At 33.8% G+C, this 27,503-nt stretch overlaps 4 protein-coding genes across 4 annotated transcripts; 1 reads left to right on the top strand and 3 right to left on the bottom strand.

Annotated features, from left to right (window-relative positions):
- On the top strand, positions 1-3,181 carry LOC135150534 (protein tesmin/TSO1-like CXC 3). The gene is made up of 9 exons (XM_064086884.1): positions 1-66; positions 476-763; positions 864-934; positions 1,044-1,118; positions 1,204-1,345; positions 1,620-1,703; positions 1,783-1,878; positions 1,971-2,037; positions 2,646-3,181. The coding sequence occupies exons 1-9, from the start codon at positions 1-3 to the stop codon at positions 3,179-3,181; spliced, it is 1,425 nt and encodes a 474-aa protein (XP_063942954.1).
- A 5,595-nt stretch (positions 3,182-8,776) lies between these two features.
- On the bottom strand, positions 8,777-10,729 carry LOC108207529 (CRC domain-containing protein TSO1-like). Its single transcript, XM_017377967.1, has 7 exons — positions 10,661-10,729; positions 10,297-10,473; positions 10,107-10,177; positions 9,945-10,019; positions 9,677-9,901; positions 9,494-9,615; positions 8,777-9,270 (listed from the first exon to the last, which is right to left on the bottom strand). Exons 1-7 carry the CDS (start codon positions 10,727-10,729, stop codon positions 8,777-8,779), a joined length of 1,233 nt encoding a protein of 410 aa, XP_017233456.1.
- A 6,136-nt stretch (positions 10,730-16,865) lies between these two features.
- Positions 16,866-18,951, bottom strand: LOC108208654 (ammonium transporter 2 member 5). The gene is made up of 3 exons (XM_017379191.2): positions 18,303-18,951; positions 17,848-18,133; positions 16,866-17,650 (listed from the first exon to the last, which is right to left on the bottom strand). The coding sequence occupies exons 1-3, from the start codon at positions 18,897-18,899 to the stop codon at positions 17,169-17,171; spliced, it is 1,365 nt and encodes a 454-aa protein (XP_017234680.1). The 5' UTR covers positions 18,900-18,951; the 3' UTR covers positions 16,866-17,168.
- Positions 18,952-19,622: 671 nt separating this feature from the next.
- LOC108207530 (AP2/ERF and B3 domain-containing transcription factor At1g51120-like) lies at positions 19,623-20,261 on the bottom strand. Its single transcript, XM_017377969.1, has one exon. The coding sequence runs from the start codon at positions 20,259-20,261 to the stop codon at positions 19,623-19,625; it is 639 nt and encodes a 212-aa protein (XP_017233458.1).
- Positions 20,262-27,503: the final 7,242 nt, after the last annotated feature.

A 27,503-nucleotide genomic window follows, 5' to 3' on the forward strand; every position in this document is an offset into this window, starting at 1 on the left:
ATGAATTCATCTCAAACAAGAAATGATGCTATCGCTCCTAAGTCTTCGGATTCTGCTCCGGTTGAGGTACAAATACCATTCTTATCCTTGTTGTTACATTTCAATTATTGAGTCTTTTTTTTATGTGTATGTATGTGTGACCGAACCAGAATTTCGAATTTTCTTGTTTCATGTGTATTTTTGTGTCTGATAGAGGAATCGGAATTGTGATATTTAATTATTTGTATCAGTCTATTTTAAGACTTTTCGTCTGGTAATTGTTTTTCTTAAAATTTCCCTTTGCTTTTAATTTTTCTGGTCTTCTACTTATCTATATATTGAATTATTTACAACCTTAATGGTGCTTATGATTTCCGGTTATATATGATTTGAACCTTATTTACGAGGGGAAATAACTTGTGCAATATATGTTGTGTCGTAAATTGATTGCTATCTAATTGTTGGTGTGCCTGGACTCTATCTTCGATTTGAGAAGAGCCAACAGAATTCTGCTGAAAAAAATTGGAGGTCTTCGAATCAGCCTAATACTGCAAGCATTTCAAGGTCATTTGCTGGTGGAACACAGGTCTTAGATCTATCTTCTACAGCCGTATATGCACCGACCAACAACCTGGCAGTGGGGAACATTTACAAGCCATCAGGAATCGGTCTGCATTTAAATAGCATAGTCAAAGCATTGCCTGTGAGTTGTGCAGCAACCTTAAAATCAACAGAGAATGCAGTGAATTCTCAAGCTTCATCGAAATCAGTTGATGGGTTATCGGTAAGAACTCGGATTACTTGATATTCTGCTAGCTGTTTCAACTCCAGAAATTATGTGTCATGGCAGTCCTAAACCTATTCCTAATTCTGTGTTTTTGCAGAATCCAAGGGAGCAAAATTCTACTGCATGTCATCAAAGGGAATGTCCTAAATTGAGTCCACCAAAGAAAAGGCAAGATTATATATATATATATAATATATATATATAATATGTGCAGAATAAGAATTATACATATTATTATACTTTAACATGTTTACCATCAATTATTCAATTTTTTCAGGAAAAGGTTAACAGGCTCCAGTGATGGAGATGGCTGCAAACGCTGCAACTGCAAGAAAACAAAATGTCTGAAACAGTAAGTGGTTCGTTATTTATTATCAATTTTTATTCCTTAAACAGACGTGCTTGAATTTCACATCCGAACAAATTGCTCCTTGTAGATACTGTAATTGCTTTGCTTCTGGATACTACTGTTCTGAAACTTGTTCTTGCCAGGGGTGCTTTAACACCCCCGAATACCAAGATAAAGTTCTTCAAACAAGGAGACAAATCGTGAAAATCGTGAAAATTTTGACTGAGTTGGTCAAAATAATTAAAAAATAGGCGGGAAATTTGAATTTTCGTGAAAATTTGAAGTTCGAAAACAATAGTCAAAATTGACCGCAAACGGTCGGAATTGGCGGTCAATTTTAAATAGTCAAAATTAACCGGTCACTTTTATCCGGTCAAAATTAACTATTTTTGACCGAAAATGACTAAAATCCACCACGCTAAGAGTGACCGCTGATTCCGGTCAAAATTAACTAAAATTGACCGGACCCGGTCAATTTTAACTAAAATTGACCGGAAATGGCAGTCAATTTTACCCGATCATGATCCATTAGCATTTGCACCCAAGATTTTGCAGCGTGTGAGTGAGTCCCCTGCGAATATTACTCAGGTATGGCCCTGTAAGCTTGATTTTCTATTAATATCTTATTAATAAGCTACTGTTACGTACTCAAGTGAAATTTCGGCAGGACATATGTAAGCCAACAGCTTCATCTGCAACGCATAAAAGAGGGTGCAGTTGCAAGATGTCGATGTGCATTCAAAGCTACTGCGAATGCTATCAGGTTCATTTATAAGTAATTTTGTAAATAAATTATCCATGTAATTATATGATTTATCCACTGCCTAAAACATATCTACTACTTTGCATCAAAAGTCAAACGTTGGATGCTCTGATAGATGTCGATGCTCTTGGTGTAAAAATTCCTATGGCAAGAAAGAAGGTACTCTACATACTATATATTACATGCGTATTGCTTTTCTTCTATTTCATTCTGAAAATGGTTCCGTTAGACAGTACCAGCACCTTATGCTATTGATATATATGTATGAATAAAGTATTTTACCTGTTTAAACTGACCGTTCTATTGTGATTGCTATGCTTGTCACTGTCTAGCGGTCTTTATATATATTGAAGGCATCCTAGATTGTTAAAATTGATTATGACTGACCTTCATCAAGAGAATTGATATTAAATCACCTCAGATTGAGTGTACTGCTTGGTTGATCAGAAGTCATATTTAAATGTTTACATAATGATCAGAAGTCATTTAGTTTGGTTGTTAAATGTACTGCTTAAATATGAAGCAGCTATTTAAAGTTTTCAATTTGCTCAATTACTCTGAATTATTGGTTCCGCTTATCACTCTATATACAGAAAAACAAATAGTCATTTGTCCCGTAGAGCTCAATTGAATTTAAACAGTTTTTGCTTAAAGGGTCTTCATGTTACTTCTTAATTAGTTGGAAAATGTCTATTATTATTTATTTAATGCCTGGAGAGGATTAAAATCTAGAATGTAACATGCAACATATAATTTATTTTCTTCAGAATGTGGCTCAGGTAAGCAAATTGGCAACACAGAAGCCACCATTACAGAGATGTCATATGACCAGAAGTTGGAAAATATCTTGAATTCTGTGTTCAGCATTCCTCACAATGTGACAAATGATACGAGTAGTGAGGCATGCCCTGGAGGAGGCTGTTTTTCATCATTAAACTCGTGCCAATTGTCTAGTTCACCAATCAGAGCAGTGGTTCCATCTGGCAGCGAGAGACAACCTCCAAAGCTCTTTGATCTTGACAGCTGGTGTGACAACATTTTAGAAGATCTTGTCATACCAGAGACACTTAAGGAAGATCACATCTCTTTTTCACAAGTAAACTTAAGTTCTCCGAATGATAAAAGAGTTTCTCCTACACATAGTCACTTCCCTGAGGTAAGACCTAGCTCTTCTTTCATTAGACTTGGACCAGGCAAATATATTTTGAAGGCTGCTCCATCATTCTCACCACTTGCCGGCTGTATTGATGGCAAAAGCGCTAGTAGTCCAAGTACAAATGCTCCAGATTATAGAAATATCTAATGAATGATAATGGGAAAAGACAATGCATTATCTCTTTAATGAATTAATATATTTAATAATTTTTTCTTCATTCTTTGGTTGTGTTTTGACTTTTGGTTTTGAATTTTCTACTATTTTTTTGCTCAATAACCAATAGCCCTAATTGTTTTGCGGTAAGGATTATTTGTAGGCCTGTTCGCGAACCGAGCTGTTCGCGAATAAGCTCGTGTTCGGCTCGTTAAGAACTCGTTCGGCTCGGTTCGTTTATAAAATCGAGCTCGAGCTCGAACTCGAAAATCTGTTCGTTAAGCAAAACGAGCTCGAGCCGAGTTTCAGTATGTTCCGCTCGAGCTCGGCTCGTGTTCGGCTCGATCTCGTTCGGCTCGAACTCGCTCGTTAAAAGCTCGATAAATTATGAATTGTACCCAGAATATTTTTATAATACTATACCTTTCTAACTTCTGGACTTAGCCGTTTAGGATATCATCTCAAGATTTAGAGAAGAAAGATACAATCATCCTCTATATCAACGCACTTACTTGCTTCCATGCTTCCAGATCGCTAAGTGTGTTAGTCAAATGCTTCCAGATATATGCATTCCATTAACACCCTGCAGATCATAGTAGTTTGGATTCTGGGTAAACCTCCTGTACGTACAAGAATGTCCGAGTGAGGTTATTTGGCTTGCTTGTAGTGACGTGAACCACCACCTGGTTTTTAAATCTGAGATTGGTTTTGGGGATATAAGAACTACGGATTGAGAGATTAGGGAACGAATGAACCCCTGAGTATAGTATATGTTTAGGTTTTTTGATTGTTGGGCTGGGGTTTTTTTGGGCTGGGCTAATGTTATGTGTATTTTAACACAACAAGCTCGACTCGGCTCGAATTTGTTCGCGAACAAGCTCGTGTTCGGCTCGTGAGGTAACGAACTCGAGCTCGAACACGTTTTTTTGTTCGGTAAGAAAGCTCGGCTCGGCTCGGTTCGTCAGAGAAAAAATAAAAACTCGGCTCGTTTACGTCAAAACTCGGCTCGACTCGGTTCGTGAACAGCTCTAATTATTTGTATGTATATATCCACTTCAGCATGCCAACATTGCCTTATATATATAGATATCTAGATAAATATTGTTTGCATTTTGTTTCAAGTTGTGCCAGGTTATTACTTGCCATGCATATATTTACAAGGGTTTTATATTTGAAAGCTTAGCTAGCTAGTTAGCTTGATGCATGACTTGACATGGACAAACACGAATATAAAAATTACTTTAATAACATCCAAGCCTCACTATATTAAAAAAATATTAATTATTTGCAGTCATAAACTTGTCACGGGGGAAGGTTTTAGAATTATCTTCTGCACCCATATATACTATATATGCAACTCCCAATAACCTAGAACTGGGGACAATTACAAGCTATCAGGAATTGGGGCTATAAAAGGATTACATGACTGTGAAAGGCAAAAAGTCATTCTGCACTATAAATTCAGCTGATTCAATAGAGAAAGCAGTGAATTTTCCAACTTCGTCAAAAGCCGTTAATGGTTTAATGGTAAGAACTTGAAATAATTTTGTTTCGGCTGTTGCAACCTCCAGAAATCTGTGTCATGACAGTCCTAAACGGCTAAACCTATGCATATATAATCCTGTGTTTTTGCAGAATCCAAGTGTGCAGAATTCCACTGCATGCATCTCATCATATATAGATATATAGCTGCCTATATCAATATGAGAGTATATTACCTGTTTAAACTGACGGTTCTGCTGTGAATGCTACTTATGTCACGGTTTAGCGGTCTCCATAATAATGGCATACTAGATTGTTAAAATTGATATTATGTCTGATCTTTTAATTTCAAGAAAAATGATATTAAATCAACTCAACTTGAGTGCAAGAATGTTCCAAATTTGATCAAGTTTTAATAATGATTAGAAGTCACTCAGTTTGCTTGTTAAATATACTACTTGCAGCTCTTAAATACTAAATATGAAGTGAGTACACTAGTACAAAAAATGCCTTTTGCAACAGCCCTCTTTTGCGTCGGTTGTATTAAAAGCCGTCGCTTAAAACTATTTCCAGCGTCGGTTCAGTCATTAACCGACGCATAAAATCAATTTTTTTGATCAACAGCGTTGGTTCTTTAAAAAACCGACGCCTAAAGTCTGCTACGTAGCTATTAAAAGTTCGCCCTTTGATGTGTTGATGTTCTACTTTTATGACATCAATGGGTTTTCATTTATTAAATAGGCTCAAAAGGATAATTATGCCTATTCATCAAGCTGATCACTTGGAGTTAGGTTGCGAACCCTTTTCAATTTGCTAAATTACTTTGAACTATTGGTTCAAATTTTTTGATAATTCTATTTTTAATTGTATTAGATTTGTTAACTTTGTTGAAAATTTAAGAAGATTGAACTTCAAATGATTAGTAAATCACGTTTATTTGACATATAGTTGATAGGATGACATGAAATTCGTAAAACTTAAAATAGAAGGCTACCCCTTGTAGGTGACAAATGAAAAGGCGTCATCTAAAAAAATCAGAAGTAGAAGAATATCATTGAGAATATATCTTTTATTTCTTATTACCCTTGAGAGGATTAAAGTCTAAAATATCAAATGGAACAAATAATATGATATCTTCAAAATGTGGCTGAAGCAAGCATATCGGAAACACGGAAGCTACCAATGGTATGCCAGGACTATCATACGGAAGCTACCAATGGTATGCCAGAACCATAATTTGATCAGGAGTTGGATACTATCTTGAATTATGAGCTCAGCATTCCTATGTGACATAGAAAAAAAGAACAAATCCGATCGCGTAAAACCGACCGAAACGAAAAAAGTGTCGGGATAAAACTGGCAGCACAAATTGGTTGGTTTTAACTAGAACGATGTCATTCTGCGTTGCTGGCAAGACTTCGACTTATTTAAACCGGCCGAAACGAGATTGATTGATTTTAGAGTTGACTTGTCTAGATCATAACCGACCAACACATTGGTGGGTTAAGTGTTTGGGTATCTTTAATCAATTTTTTAATTATTTGTTAGACAAAATGATGTCATTTTGTGTCTAAAGACAAAAACGCCTTCGGTCTGCTTTAACTCTTTTTTTTTTATTTTTAAATATATAATTATTTATTTGAGAAATGGGTAATATATAGGCGTTATAGAAGGGGTACGATGCCGTTTGGCGTTTTATGTTGAAATACATGACCGACTGTTTCTCGACGTAACGTCTGTAGTGTGACAAATGTAACAAAAACCAGAAAAATTCAAAAGGCATTATACACTCTCTCATGCATTGTTCATTTGTCAACTTATTAATTATTTCAATGATCGTGTAGATAGTATTGTAGTCTAACAATTAAATTAAATAACTTAAATTTTAAGTTAAAGATTAAATTTCATATTAGTGTAAATTTGTCGAATAAAATTTATATTAATATAATATGAATTTATTATTTATTTGAATTTTGAAGTCTTGTAGAAATTTTATAGAATTGTTTTGTAAATAGACTAAATTGTGTGAGAATTTTGTTGGAATGTAATTAGTTGGTGATCCTAGCCAATTTGGAACCTTTCATAATAATATAATAATATATACTATACTATAATAAGCCAACATGAGTATAATTTGTAGTCCAAGGTTTTAGTTATATTTTTTGGTTTGGTACTCTCCTTTTTGGTACTACATGTCTACAAATGTGGAGTCTATTAGTATTATAAACAGTTTCAAATACTAAAAACATTCATAACAATACATTATCATATAATATTTCTTTTAAAAAATTATAATGATGTTATAAATAAAATTATAAGTATACAAAACGTGTTCTATTTCAATATAACCATTACATAACTCTTTCTAAATCTAATATTAAAATTACATTATCATAAAATTACTGAATCTTTCAAAGGTATTACACGATCGGCTATGTTTGGAAAAGATTAGAATTTTCTGATTTTTTTATTTTTAAATCTACGTGTACTAAATTCGGATTAAATGAGTAATCGGGAGAAAATATAGTTAGTTGAATAATATAATTTAATTAAAATTCAATCCATTATTAATAAAATACTAATAAAATGATGTTAAAATTTAAATTATAAATAATAAATTACGAACTATATACCCATCCGTGCTTCGCACGGGTTAAAAGCTAGTAATTATAAAAGAAAAACCTTATATAATGATAACTAAATTAAATTTTGATATTTTGATATTTGGTATTTATGATGTTGCATAAAAAAAATTGTTTATTAATAACGGGTATAGATTAGATGTCTTTGTGCTAAAGGCCCTTTATAATTATAGGTTAGAAATATATTTTAAATAAGGGTTAGTGTACCCTTGAAATATAGATCCGACTCCTTGGAGGTGTGTGTTAAATAAACTGACCTAATTCAATGGTCAATAAAGATTAAAGATTTGTCAAGTTACAATCAAACAAATTCAAGATAGCCGAGAATATGAAGATCGAAATTAATATATACTTGTGGAGAAAGAATAGACTTATGAAGTCCAAACTGTAGATGCAAATTGGAGGTTCAAGTTCTAGGTCATAAGATGTCCCTAGTTTGGTACATGATAAATGAGCCGAAAATATTCAGATATATGACATTCAAAAAAGTCATTGATCATCTAGAGGATGATATTCAGGTAGTTGAGTAGGTTGAAGCTGTGAATCAAATAAACTATGATGCACAAAAAGGAGGAAGAGATAGAGAAAAAGTGAAAAATATATAAATTATCAACTCAGTGCTACATTTCTCTTAATCTTTTCTTACGCTTCTGGGCACTTCAATATTATTAAAGTTTTATTGCTTGAAAAAGTAGTTCAATTTTTACAAGATGTTTTTTTTTTATTTGGATAAACAAATAAGTTGATAAAAGATAAAAAGAAGAAAGAGTGGGAGAGTATATAATACTTCTTTTATTTTTCAGTTTTTGAAACATATTTTTGAGTACTTGAAGTCTATTTATAGTGTGTATTGCACTTTCTAATAATGGTGAAAATATTATCTCAATTATCATGAGACTAAATTTATAATTGCAACATATTAATTTATAGCAAGAAATTAGTTTATCAAGATTTTGTTGTACCCTTTATTTAATTTTAAGTATGCACCAAGTTGTATTCAAACTTAATTAATTGTAGATTATTTGATATGAGTGCTGATTCATATGATTTTTCGAATATGTTTGATGACAGATCTCTAATCATACATATTCAAACTTAAACTAGCATGTACAAAGAAAGAGGAAAACAATTATGAAATATATAAGAACTTATGCATAGCTCACACTATAAGAAAAGCGGTTATTTTGGACCGCTAATTTCAAAAAAATTGAGTGAAAAGTTCAAATTTTCAACTTGAACAAATTTTGGCCTGAAAACGACAGTCGAAATGGCGGTTGAATTTAAGTATTTTCGACCGGGACGTTATTTTCGACCAGCTTATCTTCGACTAGTTGGGGTGCCGTTGAAAACGAAAACGTATACGGTCAAAAATAGTCGAGATTTAACCGGTCGAAAATGACTGCTTTTCCTGTAGTATCACAAGTCCCTCGTATATCAGTCCTTACATATAATTATATCTAGAATCCTAAGCATTTGTATTTGGACTGCTAGTGCTTTTGGGATCAGTGCAGGGTGCTGGTGGAATAGAATGAACAGCCTGCAAAACATATTTGCGGCCAGGTGCAAGCCTAGTCATCGAAGAGCTAGTTCTGAGCTCAGCGATGCCACTCTGCGAGGGAGAAGCTCTTTCATTCTCAGGAGATCTTACTTCTACTTGAGAAATCGGGATGAAGTCTTCCTCTAGCATTGCTGATATGTCCAGATCTTCCTCTAGTAGTGCTGATATGTCAAGATCTTTCAAAATGTCATCAAAGTCCATGTCAGGTTGGTCCTCCACAGATAGGATTAATGAAAAGGAGCCACTTCCGGTACATGGTTGACTATTCACATCATTTGTCATATTTTGATCAGGAATGCTGAGCTCAGAATGCAAGAGAGTATCCAACTCCTGATCAAATGACTTTTCTGACATATCAACGGTGGCTTCTGTGACGGCAATATGCTTACCTGAGCCACATTCTGGATGGAGAAAACAAATTATTTGTTGCATTCGACATTTTATATTTTAATCCTCTACGACCAAGGAAATAAAAAATAATAATAGATGTTCTCCTCCTAATTAAGAAGATATATGAAGGAATAATTATCACTTTGGAGACTATTTAGTATTTTAGAGCTGTTCGAAACATGGAGTACATTTACAATTAAACCAAATGACTTCAATATATAGTATGTAGAGTACCTTCTTTCTTTCCAAAGGTGTTCTTACACTCAGCACACCGGCATCCATCAGAGCATCCTACGTTGGACTTTCGAGGCAAAGTAGTCAAATTTTTAGGCAATCGATACACAACATATAATTTCCTGGAAAATATATTTACACATATATATTACTTATAAACGAACCTGATAGCACTCGCAGTACCTTTTCAGGCACATCGACTTCTTACAGCTGCACCCTCTTTTAAGCCTTGCAGAGGAAGGTGTTGACTTAGATATGATTTGTGTCTTTGCTGCAAGAACTTTATCTTGGTATTCAGGGATGTTGAAGCACCCTTGGCAAGAACAAGTTTCAGCACAGTAGTATCCGGAAGCAAAGCACTCACAGTATCTACACGGAGCAGCTTGTTGGGATGTAACGATAGGACGTCTGTATAAGGTATAAAAAATGATAATAAACCGAAAGCACTTACTGTTTCAGACAATTCGTCTTCTTGCAGGTGCAGTTTTTGCATTCATCTCCGTCACCGGAGCCTGTTGACCTTTTCCTAAAAAATTGAATGGCAACATGTAAAAGTGAGAAGCATACACATATATTCGTTAATTAACCATGAAAGAATATCATGCAATCTTGCCTTTTATTTTGCGGACTCAATTCAGTACATTCCCCTTTATCACATGCAGTAGAACGATGCTCACTTGGCTTCTGCAAAAGCACAGGATTATGCATAGGTTTCGGAAGTTGCCATATATAGCAGAAGAACAAATTATCCGAGTTCTTACCAATAAACCATCAACCGCTTTTGATTAAGTTTGAGGATTCACTGCATTCTCAATTGATTCTAAAGTTTCAACACCACTCACTGGCAAAGCTTTGACTAAGCTATTTAAATGCAGACCAATGCCTGATGGCTTGAAAACTGCAGCACCAGACATCCCAGGTTTCGGGGCGTGGGAAGTGGATGATATCGGTTTCGGGCCTGCAGAAGATAATTCTAAAACCTGCGAAGAATATGCAAACAAATCTTAATAGCTAGCGAAGAACCCAATTTTCATTCAAAAATTATTACAAATTAAATCTCTGGATACACATGAAACAAAAAAATTTCTAAACTTTAGTTCCGACATCACACAAATAAATAAGAATGAATAAACTAAATTTAACAACCTATAAGAATTGTAATCGTACCTGAACAGAAGCCGTATCTGATGAATTCAGAACCATAACATCATCATTTCTTGTTTCAAATGAGTCCATTTTTCGCTAACAATTCTATCAACACTACCCTGATTGTAAAACCTCTGTGTATCTGTGTCCCTAGCTCTCGCCGTGCCAGTATATATATAATTCTGGATTCTAAAAGCCTTAAATGAGATATGATATGAAATTGATGCGATGGAATATATAGAGATATTAGATCCTGGTATAAAATCATTCTTTTTAAGCAGATAATAATCTGAGATATTTGTGATTATTGCTTTGACGTTCATGCTACAGTAGATTTGTGCCTAGCACTGTGAAACAGTAAATTTTTGAAACTATGCAGGCGTGTTTTTGAATTACAAACATGGAAGGACTTGGAGGGAACTATTACTAGACTTTTTGGTGGCATATATTTTACCTCTGGATATTCAATTTAGATTGGATATAATTTTTAGGGATTAAAAAGAATGTTTAAGAGATTATAACCAATATCGATATTGATAAATCTTGTGTTATTGATTTCCTAATAATCTAGTACATTCAATACAAATTTTAAAAAGTATAAAAGATATTATAAGATACATTTAAAAGAGTACTCATTCAATAAAATCCATAAGATTTTAAGATATTTTAGAAAATCTTAATTAATACTTGAATGTTTTTAAAGTAATTGAAAATTTTATTGAATATCATGATTTAATATATATCTATAGTTTATTTTTGTTAGATATTTTTAGAATTTAACATTTTTCTAAAGATTTCTCATTAAATATATATAATTATTGATATCTTAATAATATTTAAGTCTATGAGATCTAATTAACGAATTACATTTTCAACCCAGGATATTATTAAAGTTGTATTTTCAACCCTCGCCTAACATCATTATTAAGAATATAAGGAAAAATATCATTTATTAATAAGCAAAAATTTTACAGGGGAATATAAAAGTACCAAATATCAAAATACTGAAATTTGGCTTTTACAATATAAATTTTTCAATTTAATAATAATTACTATAATACTATCATGAAAATAGTACTTCCATATCGACAAGTATTTTGTAATATAATGATTCAATATGAGTTGTAGTAAGGCTGGTAAAAGCCATAAGAGAAGGTGCATGGTGGTGTAAGTAGTCACTATTTTTGATAAGTTATGATGGAAAGTGTATGTGATTATTGGTGATGGTAGACGATGGTCATGAAAAGTAGTGTGGGTAATGGGGTGGTACACTACAGGAAAAGCGGTCATTTTCGACCGTCAGTTTCTGGTCGAAAATGACTATTTTCGACCGGAAGCGGTCATTTTCGACCGTCAGTTTCTGGTCGAAAATGACTATTTTCGACCGGAAAATTCCCGCCGCATAGATATTTCGACCGGCTATTATTTTCGACCAAGTCCATGGGCGGGAAAAATCTGGAGGCTTATATTCGACCGGTTAATTTCGACCGCCTTTAAATTCGACTGTATACGGTCGAAAATATTATTTTCGACCGGGTAATTTCAACCGGACTTATTTTCGACCGTTAACGGTCGAAAATAGCTGCTTTTCTTGTAGTGGTATGAGTTTCATTATTACGGTTCGGGTGAAGCCTATTCCCTTCTAGCTTTCAAGGGTCTCTACCTCCTTCTCCAGTTCAACAACCCTCTCGCTTGTTCAAGTCAAGGTCTGGCCAGTTTCATTGAGCAAGAGTCTGAGTAATGGAAGCTAGGCACGCCACATAGGAAGGGAGAGGAAGAAGGAAAGTCTAGGAGATGTTAGCGGGGGAGATATATTGGTGATGATCAAGGCGCGCCTTAGTTCAAGGTGACCAAGGTACGAGGCTTGAATGTTAAAGGTTCCAAGAATCGCTCTGTGTGATATTTTGAAGATCCAAGATTCGGTCTAGGCCGGGTGATATGTTGAAGGCCTAAAATCCGCTCTAGGTGAAATGTCGAAGACCTAACATTTGCTCTAGGTGATATGCGAAGATCTCGAGTTTTACTCTGGGTGAATGTCTAGTCAATAATCCAGAAACTGGCAACGGGGTGCCATCCTACAAGAATGGCTTGTCTTGTTTAAAAAGCTAATTACAGAAGAAGAATTTTGAAGACTTAATAGAACTCTCATTCAAAATTTTAATATTACTGAGACTTGGGGTAGTTGTTATACCCAAAATGTAACATGGGTTTGATTGATAGGTTAGGCCCACCTGAAGATGAAGAAGGCATTGACGAGTCATGACCTTGTCCAAAATAAGATACTTGGCATTTGGGTGCGCCTTGCTTAAAGAAAATAAAGAACCATATCAATTAAATATGGAAATGATCTGCATGAAGCTGTGGATGGCGGGGAGATGTCACCTTGTATTCGGGGGACACCCTCGAGCATAGGTGATTTTTGTTTTCAGTTTGAAGACCCAACTCATGATATTCAAGTGAGCCACCCTCATTGAGGAGTATCAGGATAATGTTGACTAGTCTTGCTTTGAAGTCTGGTGGGTTGTCCCTATCCAAGTGCAAGGGCACGCCCTTCCATTTGGGGTAAGTTATGGAGCAACGGTTATGGCGAGTCTGGGAGAATCAGAGTCTAAGTGTTATTCGAAAAGTTCTAGGTCGACGGACATGCTTCAAGGCTCATGATTAGATCTCATCATAGTGTGCCCGGGCAATTTTAACTATTTTTGACCGAAAATGACTAAAATCCACTAAGTTATGACTGACCGCCGATTCCTGTCAAAATTAACTAAATTTGACCGAACCCGGTCAAATTTAACTAAAATTGACCGGAAATGGTGGTCAATTTTACCCGTTTTTCTAGTAGTGCCCCTTCTAAAAAGGCGGCTGGATTCGAAACTGAATTCTAATAGGTTTCTTAAGCGACAAGACAAGAACTAAGTATGGCTTGATCTACTGTAAATAGAGGGTTTAATAGGCAAAAAGATCATTGAACTCATAACCAAGTTGCAGTTGGGTCATTGAACTCAAAAAGCTTGCAAACGGCCGGATCACAGAACTTGATTACTATCCATTACAACTATCTAATTGTTGCAAGTTGGGACACGAGTTGAGAGCACATGGAAGAAACTCGAAACCTTAATCTCAAACTTTGTTTGACTACCAGATTCCTCCATTAGAACTATCTAATTGTTCGTCTTTCAACAACTGTTTGGCATGCGTAGATGCTGTTTGGATATACTTCCTATGTTCAGAAAATTTCTTTTTCTGGGAATTATTTACTCTACATGTAAGTCACTCAAAAAATGCCTACTGTGCCTCGACGCTGTCGATATGATGAGAGCCGACAGAATGCTGTTAAAGAAAATTGGAGGTCTAGTGTAGCAGTTTTCAAGCCATCAGGCATTGGTCTGCATTTAAATAGCTTAGTCAAAGCATAGCCAGTGAGTTGTGTTGAAACTTTAGAATCAACTGAGAATGCAGTGAATTCACAAACTTCATCAGAAGCAGTTGATGGTTTATTGGTAAGAACTCGGATAATTTGTGCTTCTGCTGTTGCAACTTCCGGAAATCTGTGTCATGAAAGTCCTAAACCTGTGCAAAATCCTGTGCTTTTGCAGAAGCCAATTAGTGAGCATTATTTTACTGCATGTGATGAAGCGGAATGTACTGAATTGAGTCCACAAAAGAAAAGGCAAGACTGCATGATATTCTTTCATGGTTAATTAACAAATATATGTGTATGCTTCTCACTTTTCCGTTCAATTTTTTAGGAAAAGGTCAACAGGCTCCAGTGATGGAGATGAATGCAAAAACTGCAGCTGCAAGAAAACGAATTGTCTGAAACAGTGAGTGCTTTCGGTTTATTATCATTTTTTATACCTTATACAGACGTCCTATTGTTACATCCCAACAAGCTGCTCCTTAATTGTAGATACTGTGAGTACTTTGCTTCTGGATACTACTGTGCTGAAACTTGTTCTTGCCAAGGGTGCTTTAACATCCCTGAATACCAAGATAAAGTTCTCGCAACAAGGAGACATATTGTGTCTCGAGATCTGTTTGCATTTGCACCTAAGATTTTGCAGCCTGTGGGTTGTCTCCAGCAAATAATATTCAGGTGTGGCCTTGTAGGCTTGATTTTGATGAATATGCTATTAATCAGCAAGAGTTACTCACGTGAGATATCTGCAGGAGATATCTAAGTCAACACCTTCCTCCGCTAGTCCGCTAGGCATAAAAGAGATCGCAGTTGCAAGAAGTCGATGTGCCTGAAAAAGTACTGTGAGTGCTATCAGGTTCGTTTGTAAATAATATGTGTAAATATATTTCCAGGTAATTATATGAATTATATCCATTGCCTAAAAATCTACTACTCTGCTTCAAGTCAAACGTTGGATGCTCTGATGGATTACTATTGATGTCATAGTTTCGCGATCTCCATATTGAAGGCATACTAGATTGTTAAGAATTGATATTATGACCGACCTTTATCAATAGAAATCTAAAATCACCTAAGCTTGAGTGCAAGAATGTTCCAAATTTGATCAAGTTTTCAAAATGATCAGACGTCATTTGGTTAATTTGGTTGTAAATGTACTGCATGTTACAAACAACTCTTAAATACCATATCTGAAGAGGCTATTCAAAGTTTCCCACTTTGGATGAGTTGATGTTCTACTTTTATGACATCAATTATTTTTCGTTTATTAAATAGTCTCGAAAGTGATAATTATGCCTATTCATCACACTGATATCTTGGAGTTGGGTTACAGCACTTCATCAATTTGCTCAATTACTTAGAAGTATAGGTTCTGGTAATCATTCTATATACTCCAGAATCAAGAGTTTGTCCTGTAGGGCTCAGTTGAATTTATATAACAGTTGTCAGTTTATATAGTGTTTGCTTGTGTGTCAGCCTTCATATATCTTCTTAACTAGCAGAAGAAAATCTATTATTATCCTTTATTGCCTTGGTAGAGGATTAAAATATAAAATGCAACAAATTTTTTGTTTTCTACAGAATGTGGCTCAGGTAAGCATATTGCCAGCACAGAAGCCACCATTGATATGCCAGAAAAATTATTTGATCAGGAGTTACGTTGGTTACTATTTTGCATTCTGAGCTGAGCATTCCTCAAAATATGACAAATAATATGAGCAGTCAGCCATGTACTGGAAGTGGCTCTTTTTCATCACTAAACTCATGTCAGTTGTCTAGTTCACCAAATCCCACCAGTGGTTCTATCCGGCGAGAACCAACCTCACATGGTCCTTGATGACATTTTGGAAGATCTTGACATATCAGCAATGCCAGAAGAACATTCCATCTCAGTTTCTGAAGTAGAAGTAAGATCTCCAGAGAATAAAAGCGTCCCCCCCCCCCCCCCCCCAGTCACATCCCTGAGCCCCCATACCTAGCTCTTCTATGACTAGCTAGACTTGAACCTGGCTGCAACCATATTTTGAAGGCTGTTCCACCTATTCCACCACTTACCCCCTGCACTGACCCAAAAGCACTAGTAGTCGAAATACAAATGCTTCAGATTCCAGATATTTTTTTTATGAATGATTAAAGGACATTGTGAGCTATGCATAATCTCTTTTATTAATTAATAGATTTCATAATTGTGTTCTTATTTCTTTGTACGTGCTGATTTAATTTTTCTAATAGTTTTTTGCACAATGACCAGTTGCCCTTGATTGCTGTAAGGATTTGTTATGTATCCACTGCAGCCACTTCAGCATTGTCACATTACCTTAAATTGTTGGATGATTATTAGTTGCCAAATATATAAAGGCCTGATGTTCGACTGGACACGGACAATTTCAATGTAAGAACAGCTTTAACTAATCCTCCAAGCTCTTACTATGATCAAAATACAGGAAAGCGTAAAAGAATATTCTGGGATCTTTAAGATACGAGGACCATGAGTAGCTTCGTGGCAGATTACTGCTGCCTCCGAGAGCAAACAATTTTGTTCTTATCTGTATCTTAGGGAAGTAGGTCTGGTCTGCTCATGTTATAGAAAAACTTGTAATATTTTGGATTTTAGAACTGAAAAAACAAATCTATGAGATGATAGAGTTATAAAAATGATTTCTAAGAATCAGGATTTTATGTATCCAAATGTGGAAACATCAGCGGAGAAATGCTTGAAAGTTAATTTTGAGTAAACCTTGATCGTGTATTAATTGAGTACAAGTGTCGTCTTATGAGTACAGAACACTGAGGCTTGATGCCCAAAGATGAAGAAAGCATTCGGTCACATTGCTCATCTTGTTACAGTGAATATGAAGAATACATATCTTGTTGAGTCAAATTCGCCAGAATTTTATTCCTATTGATCCCAATGGATTATTAAAAAGTAAGCTCTCTTGACATGAATTACCAAAGAGTGAACGCAACTAATGTGATCCTTGCCAGCCAATTTGGCTGATGTAGGGTTCAATAAGTCGAAACAGAGATACAATTTGGTTCAAGATGAAACTAAGTTTTATAGTTCTTAGTCCAAATTTTGAATACAAAGCCAAGTTGAATTTAAGCCAGAGTCTAGTAACTTGCAGCATCAAGCTTCTCACCGTCTCCCCATATAGCATAAGCTTCTTCTCCATGGATAGCATCATCTCCGACCTCCATATCTTCATCGGACATTCTCAATGGGAAGATGAGTTGAACCAAAAGACATACCAAACTTGTAACAACAACATTAACAACCACAACAAAAAGAATACCAAGAAGCTGGATTCCTATTTGTCTAAATCCGGCATGAACCCTTCCTTCCCTAAAACCGTAGAAAAGGCCTACATAGTGCGCATATTTTGCATAGAACAAGTTGCATAAGGAAGGCTTTGCAAAGAGACCAGTGAGAATTCCACCAAGGCAGCCAGCTATGGCGTGTGTGTGAAACACTGCCATCGTGTCATCAACTCTTTGTAGAAGTTCTGATCTTTTGTGCACAACCATCATCGTGAACCAGGGGATCGAGCCAGAGCAAATTCCCATGATTATTGCGGCCCATCCTTCTACAACACCTATATCAACCCAATTCCAAGAAAAAATTATTACTTGGCAGTATAGACCTGGATTAACTAAGCTTTGGTTTTTTGTCAAATGACCAAATCTGTAAGATTATATAGGTAACTTTGACAAAGAGAAATTTTATTCAGAGTCCAACAGCTTGGAAGAGCAAAATTTAAGAAATGAAGAGAAGAATGAGCAAAAATAGTACCGGCTGCAGGAGTGATGCAAACTAGACCAGTGATCATGCCTTGAACAGCGCCAATTACAGAAGCTTTTCGAAAAAATATAATATCCAAAAAAAGCCAGGTCAACAAACTTGTCGCAGCACAAATATGAGTGTTCAAAACAGCCAACGAAGCATCCGTACTGACACTGTAGGGGTCACCGCCATTGAAACCAGTCCACCCCATCCACAGAAGTCCTGCTCCAGCCAACATCAGTATTATGTTGTTTGGAGGAAATCTTTCCCTGTCTTTGGTTAATCTAGGACCGACCTGCAAACAAATATAGTTCAGAATCACTACTTTGTAACTTTCTTTATATACATTTTTTTTGCTATCTGATTTGTTACTATATGACAGAGGCCATACTATTCTTTTTTCCGAAAGAAAAGGGCTTAACGAAGAAGGTAATTCCAAAATATATGGCAACTTTGATACTTACCCAATATGCAGCTGTGAAACCAGCAACTCCAGAAGACAAGTGAATGACATAACCACCAGAATAGTCAATAATGCCTTTAAGTGCCAGCCACCCTTCAAGTGACCAGATCGAAAACGCTACAAATGTATACGAAAACGTTAGCCACAAGGGCACAAACAGCATCCAAGCATAGAAATTCATGCGCCCCAACAAGGCCCCAGCAATCAAAATCAAAGTAATGGCCGCAAAAACAAACTGAAAAAACACCATCGTCGAAACAGGAAAGGCCCCCGAAAAAGCCGGCCCCAGAAGATACTCTTGATTCAATGCAACATTAACTTGTCCCCAGACAGGAATAAATTTTTCGCCAAAGGAAAGCCTATACCCCCAGCATACCCAACAAACAAGCACACATGCAAATGCATATAGTGCCATAAAAGCCGAATTCACGGCCCATTTCTTCTTGACAGCTCCTCCGTAAAGAATTATAAGGCCAGGCACGCTCTGCAGACCAACCATAGTTGCTGCAACAAGTTGCCATGCATTATCAGCCTTGTTCATCCATTCCGGACTCGATTCATTAGGCGCCAAGTTCAGGGGTAAGGTAAAATTAGACATGCTGTGTATTGTTCAAGTGTTAGAGAAAGTGCATTGGCCTAATTTAATACAACAATGGTAAGATTATATATAGGGAGTTGATTTTGTTAAGATGCTTCTTGCAATGAGTTACAAACTATGCAAATTATTAGTATATTGTCATAATCTGCTGCATAGTTGTGTGACCAAATAGAATACATTATGGTTAAAAGGTTTTGGCGAGAATCACAACACTTTGACAGATCAAGAGACATTCTCAATGTTCTCGTATTGTTTAAAGAATCTGCAACTCATAGGAATCATTACCACAGTTGCCATCTTTGTTTTTTCCTCTCTGTTTTTTTTTGGTTTTTGCAAATTAATATTAATGTAGTTAGTGGCGGATCCAGAAAGTTTTAATCCGGGGGCAAAAAAAAATTTGAACAGACATGTTAACACCAAGATTCATATTGTGAATGTTTTCTTTTAAGTTCTTATGTTTTAACCCCAAATTGAGTAGATAATATGTATTCAGGTGGTGTTTGATTAGGTCAACTTATCTATCACTTTTTAATAATATATAGGGGCATTTGCAGATTTTATGTAAACAAAAGTTACAAAAAAGAAAAAATATTATGGGGGCACGCGACCTCAGGGGCCTGACTATGTATCCACCTCTGACTGTAGTAATAAAATGTATTGCATACTTTTTTTAGTTTATGCTTTTACTATTATACAAAATAGCCCTTCATACAAGAAGTTTTTTCACATTATTATGAGATTTTTACCTTGAAAATCTTTGGACGCTCTTTTTATACGAACGCCAAATAGCATAACATCTTTTTCCTTGAGTTGAGATGCTGACACCTCATGTTCTTTTTTGACCCTTACAGTATCATCATTCATGAACTCTTCTCCATTGTATAAATTATTTGCTAAGGAGCCAACAATGTTTCTTGCACCTGCATAACGAACTTCAATACCAAAAAAGCTTTCATCTCCGCAGTGATTCTTGTAAAACAAAACAGTATCACCAGCCTGGAGTTGATACGCCTTGACAAATTTATTCCAGCCGCCTGTGAAGACATAACTCCGGCTACACTTCCAGAAGCAATAGCGAAAAGTCCATAAATTTTTTCGAGCATCATAAAAATCAATGTGAAACACACAATCTTCTATAGGTGCATTGACATCAATGCTGGGAAAGTTCTGAATTGCAAACTTTTTCAGGATGATCAACCTGCTTAACCTACCAACATCACTCTTGGCAAGTACTTTTTTGAATAGGAATTCTCGAGCATGATACTCTCCATCATGAATCGCAATGACAGCATCTTTTTCCAATCTTTGCCGCTTGTGTGGAGGGGATAGCCGAGCATTACAGTTGAGACTTGTATTACACATCATGGTGATCTGAATTACAAGAACCTTGTTAATATGGCCCTAACAGTATACATAGCTAGCTGGCTCTAATGGATGTTTATCAGTGAAGATCATAAATAAGAAATAACTATTTGATCTTTTCATCACTCAGATTATTAGACGTTGATATGGTAAATTGAAATTTAGAAGTAGGAAAGGTGTTAAAAAGTCTTGGCCTATTTTTATCACAGAAAGAAAAGTCTACCATAGTAATTACCATATTTACAAAAATAATTATAATTTAGTGTTGTATTTTAGAATATTAGATAATTATGTTTATCATATATTTTTAGCATCGTTGATTTAATTTTGTATTTAATATATATATTTAATTGATTTAATAAAAAATAAAATAGAGAAATAAACTCTATCCTGCTCAACTTTTTCAACCAAAAATGGATTTCTTAGCAATTATAAATTGCTACATGAACATTACATCATAAATTTTGAAGAAAATATCCTGTCAAATATCTTTATAAGAGTCCAAACCAAGAACACTACAGGAGAAACTGAATGTAACAACTAATAACAAAGTAAGAGCACTAGTGGTTACAATTGAATCGAGCCCTATAAAGTACAGTACGGACAGACATATATACATATTAGTTCCAGACATGGAGCTAGATATTAGTGCTAATATATGTAATTCTGTATCACTAATTTATCAATGGAGCTAGATATTAGTGCTAATATATGTAATTCTGTATCACTAATTTATCAACAAATATCAGTAAAAACAAAGTGATCAAGGTAAACATAACAATATATTTTGGTCACAATATTTGTATATATTATATTGATACGCACGTATATAATTTTAAGTTATATTAAATTTATTTATAAAATAAATAAAACTAAAACATAAATATTAAGCATATACACACATTATATATATCATCCAAAATTATGTAACATAAGAGAAAGAACCTGTAAGTATGCTGCAAAAGAGAATCTGAACTCAGTTATTCTTAGAAGTAATTGTGTGTATTGTGACAATTATATTTTTTAAAGTTCTATATATATAGACATTATAATAGCTTGAGATACTCCATCATTCAACAGACACAACTATTCAAACGATCACAACTATTCAAATGATATATAATCCAACAGACACAATTATCCAAATAATCACAACCATTCAAATCATATATATACATTAAAAAAAAAACTTGACAACTCCGTCATCCAACATACACAACTATTCAAATGATCACAACCATTTAATTAAATTTTATATATATATATATATATATATATATATATATATATATATAATACTATTATTCCAAGAGTACTAACCATTTCATAGCAGGTTCTTTTGAACTCTTGAAACTAAATAAAAACAATAAAACTCCAATTTCAAATTGCGCGCTAAATAGAATAAATTCTAATTAAAACACAATATAATTGCTCGGAGCAGCTGATTTCACGTAAAACACTCTAATTCTTTTAATCGAGCCTTCAATCAAACACATACACATTGTCCAGACTGCCAAAGATCCTCGAGAGAATGATTAGCCTCTCAATGAATTGATTAATCGCCCAAGAGTCCTGTAGCATGTAGCAACCAGATGCACGAGCTTGAGTTGTTAAATGAACAGACTTCTTTCCTTGAATGAAAAACAGAGTAGGACAGTAGATGCATAACTACAGCAGCGTATTAAATCATATGAAGAAATTATGTCAAAGAACATATATCCAACAAACAACTTGCCTCCATATACACTCACATCAAAGTGAAATTTAGGCTAACAACTTTGGCTCATCAATTAGTCTGCGCATCCAGGGACCGAGACAGCAGTTACCTTCATAATACATGCATGTATCTCCTGCATTTTTTTTAGATATTTTGTTTTACCCCTATATTTTTTTAAAGATAAATATTTTAAAGGTTTCGGATATATTATGAGCAAGAAAAGATAAATTATGTAGCCTATTCATCATTCATTTGTAATTGTCCTATTAAGTCATACAAAGTATTCAACAAAATACAACAGACTGAACTAATGACATGCATGCGATCAGATGGGAGTAGAAACAGTCATCAGGGTTTTGAGTTGAGTGGTACGTGGAGTGTTCTTTTACAAACTCGGGATATATCAAGAACAAAGTGCATAAAATCTATAATTTCAACAAATATAATTGGATAAAATTATAAATAAGGAAAATGTCTCATTTGAGCTAAGTATTTTTATATAATCACTATATTTATTGTGCATGTTTGATAATGGCTTATTTTTAAAATAAGTTCTTATTTTTTTTATTTTATTTTGGATATAAATGTTAAAGAGATATTTTATATTCGTTATTTAACAAAAAATAAGTACCCTTTTTAGAAAAAATAATGGTTTATGTATATTTTTTCAGAAATAAGAGAAATAAGCCCTTATTTCTGGTAAAAAAAAAAAAGATTAGTGAGATGACCGTATTACTTGCGATGCTTTTAATTATTTTTATTTAAGGCTTTTGGATGGTTCATACACTCTAACCCTTTGAGATTACAGCCTAGCATTTGAGATCACTGCATAGCAGATGTTATATATTTACGATCCATCTCTTAATTCGCATGTAAAGTATTTTTTTAGAATACTAGTTGAGAAGCCGCGCGTTGCGGTGCCCCTATAAAAATCAATATACTTATATAAAGGAGAAGCCTTTTTTAATTAGTTTCGGCTATATTAGAAACAAGTTTTAGAATCTAATTTTGTTTTAGATTATTTATGGAATATAGTAGCTTGAAACAAAATCATATTCTGAAACTTGCTTCTAATATACCCGAAACTAAAAAAGTTAGTTCTAATTTTTGATATTTTTCATCCAAAAATTTCAGAAAATTAGAAAAATATTATATAAGTATATTGATGATTGTTGTACTCCAAGATCAAAGAATGATGAAAAAGTCTAATATTTGTAAAACTAAATATTATATTATACTGTCTTCAGAGAAAAGCGCGAACTCGCCTCGTGAAATATTTATATGTGGATTTTTATTTTTGATATGCTATTTATATAAATATAATCAACTTCATATATAATTATAAACTAAAATTTTTGTAACTTATAAAAGTTCAAGTCTAAAGAAGGTGTCGTCAAAAACTAATTGTGTATATCATAATTGTAATGTTATGGTCAAAGAGCTCCATGTTACGACAAATAATGTCGAAGAACTAGCTAGTCCTCACATGAAAGAAGGAAATAACATTTTAGTTCTCCGCTGAAAAGATCACTCGAAAATGTCTAGACTGCTTTTCTATGTTGTTAATTACAGAATATAACACACAAAGTGTTGAATATCTCAATTTTTGATATAAACATCACCATTTGGGATATATGCAACAATAAGAAGTATTATATGAGCACTTATGACATACGCAGTGATGAATAACTCGTAACAAAATTAACATTTAATTTAATTTATTTTTTTTGAAAAGGAAAATAAATTTCCATTGATACTAAGTACCGAAATTACAAAGTCCGACGGAACAGAATTTCTTCCATCCACAAAAGTATACCATCTAACCGAAGAGTAAGCAAGTACTCCCGAACGTTTAGACAATATGACCTTTAATGTCCGAAAAGAGAACCCACCAACTGGACCTCGTTAAAACCCCGCAAGAGTTTAACCCTATGGGAAAAAACTCAAGGGGGAAAAACTCAGGGGGGAAAAGAGTACCCTACAAAATAAAATTACATCTTTTACAAAGAAACTACAAGAAAAACTCATGTCTTCTGATAATAATACGAAACCCCTACTATCATTAATCTTCATAGCTAGAGTGACTTGTACACTTATATCCTCCTTACATCTATTTCCACATTCCGTAAAGTATCATATTTAACGTGAACTTGCAAATGATTGTAGAAATTAAATAAAATTTGTTAGTATACACTTGAGGAAAAAATAATATGGAAACAATTTAAAAGAAAACACGCAATAGATGACAATTAATTAAAACAAAAGACATGCCAATACTGGTCAACATATTCCCACAATCATGATAACTTATAATTGAGATAATTAAGCCTTTCATTAGGGAACAATTAACAAATCATTAAACTCTCAATTAGGAGAAAATTAACGCTCTCAATAATTGAGGCACAATTAACGCCTTCCTTTCGCCTTTGTTTTTGAAGGGACTCACGATCCCGGAAGAGCCACCATCACCGTCATGCCACACCACCAGACATATTGACGAAAATGTGAGAACACCACGTCAATGGCTCCCACTTGATCTCTACGCTCTCTTCATTTTATTTGCACTCATAGGCTCTTTGGACAAAACAAAACTCGCCCATGAACCTCTAAACTCCCTGGTTTCGAAAACCCCATACAAACCCTCCTCCATTGCCTTCTCTGAATCACGTCACCAATTAAAATCCCTGCCCCCAACAACAAAAACTGGCACAAAGAAACCTTATCACCCAACCAAACCAAAATTGGCTTTTGGGGTTTCAAGATAAGCCAAAAAAAATAAAAATAACAGCAGATGAAACCAAACAAAGAAACTCCTCAATGGAAAAAAAGCATCAAAATCAAGAATTCTGGAAATATCATCTTGATTATTATATATGTTCACATTATTTGGTTGTGCTAGTTTTTTCAGAAGCAAGGATTACGTTAGTTAACTCAAATACAATAGAAAACAACTAAAAGAACAAAGAAGTTGATGTTAATGCGGGGCGGATCTATCCGGAAAGAAGAAAACTCGAGAGAAATTAACATATAATTAATATAATTATTTTCAAACATCTTAACAGATAACACTAATTACAATATGATTGAGATATTATTGTGATCATTTTGAATTGTTTGTCAAAACTCTATCTGAACTATGCATAAATTATCTCCACTAGCTACATAATTGTGAGATTTAATCTCACAATTCATCAATCACACGACATCTATTGTGAATTTTCATTTTGAGACGTACCACTGCCTTATTATTATGAGATGGTTCGAAAAGATGGGAGGGGTAGAACTTAGAAGGGGGTTGAATCAATTTCAAATAAAAGAAAAAAAAATCTTGGACTATAAGTTGAAAAACGAACAAATAAACTACAATGAAACTGGCTAAAAATTCAATAACAAGATCTTAAAATTTTCAGGCTATTTTTTGTGATATTTTAATAGTTTTATACATTTTTTAAAAAATAATTTGCAATGATGAAATATCACACAACTATTTACTCTCAATGTAATTTATTTTTAATTACAAGTATTGTCCAACAATTATAAGCAAACATACTTATCTTATTTTGGAGAAAAAGCTAAAATACTTCACTGAATTATATCACATTTTATAATTCTACACCAGCATCCCAGTTTTTTTCCTAAACTATAAAAGATTGCTATCATGCTAATTTTTTGTGTTGATTCATTTCTGGTATCATTTGTTTTTGACATGTAGTTTTATAAATCCTTCAAATTAATTTATGTATGGATTTGTAATTTGTCATTTTCCTATCAAAGGATTCTTTGCTAATAATGACTAACAATTTGATCATTGTCAGACAAAAATAATTAATTACAAATCATACATATGTAATTAAGTGTTTTATCAATTATTCTATCTCTTTTTATTATATAAACCAAATTAAGATTGAGATCGACTCATAAATTATAATATATGTAAACTCATATAAAAAGTTATGTTTGATTTATTTGCATTTCTATAAGTGCATACTTTGTTATTTTGCTATCAACAATGTTTTATGTCAATGTCTTATAATTTTGTCAATTGCACGAATTTAACTGCAGACATCAATCTACAATTTAAGTGTCTTATCAATTACTCTCTTTAAATACTCCCTCCGTTTCATAATACATGTTCATTTTTGAACAAGTTACCCATATTAAGAAAAATTAACTTTTGTAGAAATTTTTCATTTATTATTGTATACAATAAATTGCATTGACCCAATATAATATGTGGCATATATTTGATCTAGGAAATATAATTTAGAGCAACTCCAATGCACCCAATCCTTACCTATATTTGATCTACATGGACAAGATTTGAGGGTTGAGAACAAAAAGAGCTCTTCCAACGCAACTCCCTATCCCTTATTAATTTTAGGTGAGAGAAAGTTCAACCCTTTATTTGAGGGATGAAAAAACAACCCCCTTATGCTCCATGTCATCACCAGCTCATATCTCCTTTTATTTTTCTGTTATTTATTAGTGCAGTATTTCTCTCTCCTTGAGTTGTATATATAGATTTAAAATATAGGGAATCAAAAAGGCCGTTGGAGCAAAATAGCTTTTTGATCCCCAATATTTTAGGTAACGATTAATATATAATATTTTAGGGGTTGAAAATAGGGAATTGCATTGGACTTGCTCTAAGGTGTGGTATAAAACTCATCTTGGAAATACAAATATTGAAATCTTGGAAATACAAATATTGACTACACTCCGTTGAAAGTTGAAATGGAAGGTAATTTGAAACAATTTTTTGTTCTCAATAGTGGACATGTAATATGAAACAGAGGAAGTATATATTATGAAATTTCAATTTTGACACACATTTTTAGTTAATTTGTTCGTGTAATTAAAATTTTTAATTTTAATGTATTAATATTAATATGTAGAAAGGTTATATGAAAAATCAAATATGTCAAGGTGCCTCAAAAATTAAATGATCATATACAAGTCTCTTTTGAAAGAAATCTTTGTCCCATTTTTTTTTCCAAATCCTAATTGACAATATTTAATTGGTTACACTCACGTTAATAATAATGAGACTTACGTCACATTATTCATTAAAAAAAATGAAGGGAATAACAATTAACAGGGGTGTATTCAACTAGGATTTTAATGAATTTTATATAATTTATGAATTTCAATAGATTGTATGTGATTTTGATTTTTTGCGGATTCTAGATAAAATGTTGTATAGATGCAGAGAAGGGATTTAAACAAAATACTTCCAATTCTTATGTATTTTGATGGGATTTCAAATATCCTAAAATACAACGAACAGTCTCACAAAATCCGATCATTTATGAATTTGAAAAAAATCCATTAGCATTTGATTACCATCAATTTTAATGAATTTTAAACAATCGCATTCGAATATCATTGGATTTTGATGTATAATTTAAAATCTTAATTAAGTACTATCAGATTTTATAATATAGTAATTTATAATTTTAACCGAATAACTCAAGATGGAAAAATCGTTAAACATCCTAGTTTAATACAAACTCATAAATTTTACA

Source organism: Daucus carota, chromosome 2, assembly GCF_001625215.2.
Source record: "Daucus carota subsp. sativus chromosome 2, DH1 v3.0, whole genome shotgun sequence".
Lineage (NCBI taxonomy): Eukaryota > Viridiplantae > Streptophyta > Magnoliopsida > Apiales > Apiaceae > Daucus > Daucus carota.

Bases quoted from the DNA above. Each gene is read 5' to 3' on its own strand.
- LOC108208654 (XM_017379191.2), bottom strand. From the start codon at position 18,899: ATGTCTAATTTTACCTTACCCCTGAACTTGGCGCCTAATGAATCGAGT. The intron at 18,134-18,302 runs GTAAGTATCAAA...ATTTGTTTGCAG, and splicing joins GTTTCACAGCTGCATATTGG to GTCGGTCCTAGATTAACCAA. The intron at 17,651-17,847 runs GTACTATTTTTG...GGGTTGATATAG, and splicing joins TTGCATCACTCCTGCAGCCG to GTGTTGTAGAAGGATGGGCC.
- LOC108207529 (XM_017377967.1), bottom strand. From the start codon at position 10,729: ATGGACTCATTTGAAACAAGAAATGATGATGTTATGGTTCTGAATTCA. The intron at 9,616-9,676 runs GTACTGCGAGTG...TATATTTTCCAG, and splicing joins AAGTCGATGTGCCTGAAAAG to GAAATTATATGTTGTGTATC. The intron at 9,271-9,493 runs GTACTCTACATA...TTCTCCATCCAG, and splicing joins CACCTTTGGAAAGAAAGAAG to AATGTGGCTCAGGTAAGCAT.
- LOC135150534 (XM_064086884.1), top strand. From the start codon at position 1: ATGAATTCATCTCAAACAAGAAATGATGCTATCGCTCCTAAGTCTTCG. The intron at 1,119-1,203 runs GTAAGTGGTTCG...TGCTCCTTGTAG, and splicing joins AAAACAAAATGTCTGAAACA to ATACTGTAATTGCTTTGCTT. The intron at 1,704-1,782 runs GTATGGCCCTGT...AAATTTCGGCAG, and splicing joins CCCCTGCGAATATTACTCAG to GACATATGTAAGCCAACAGC.
- LOC108207530 (XM_017377969.1), bottom strand. From the start codon at position 20,261: ATGTGTAATACAAGTCTCAACTGTAATGCTCGGCTATCCCCTCCACAC.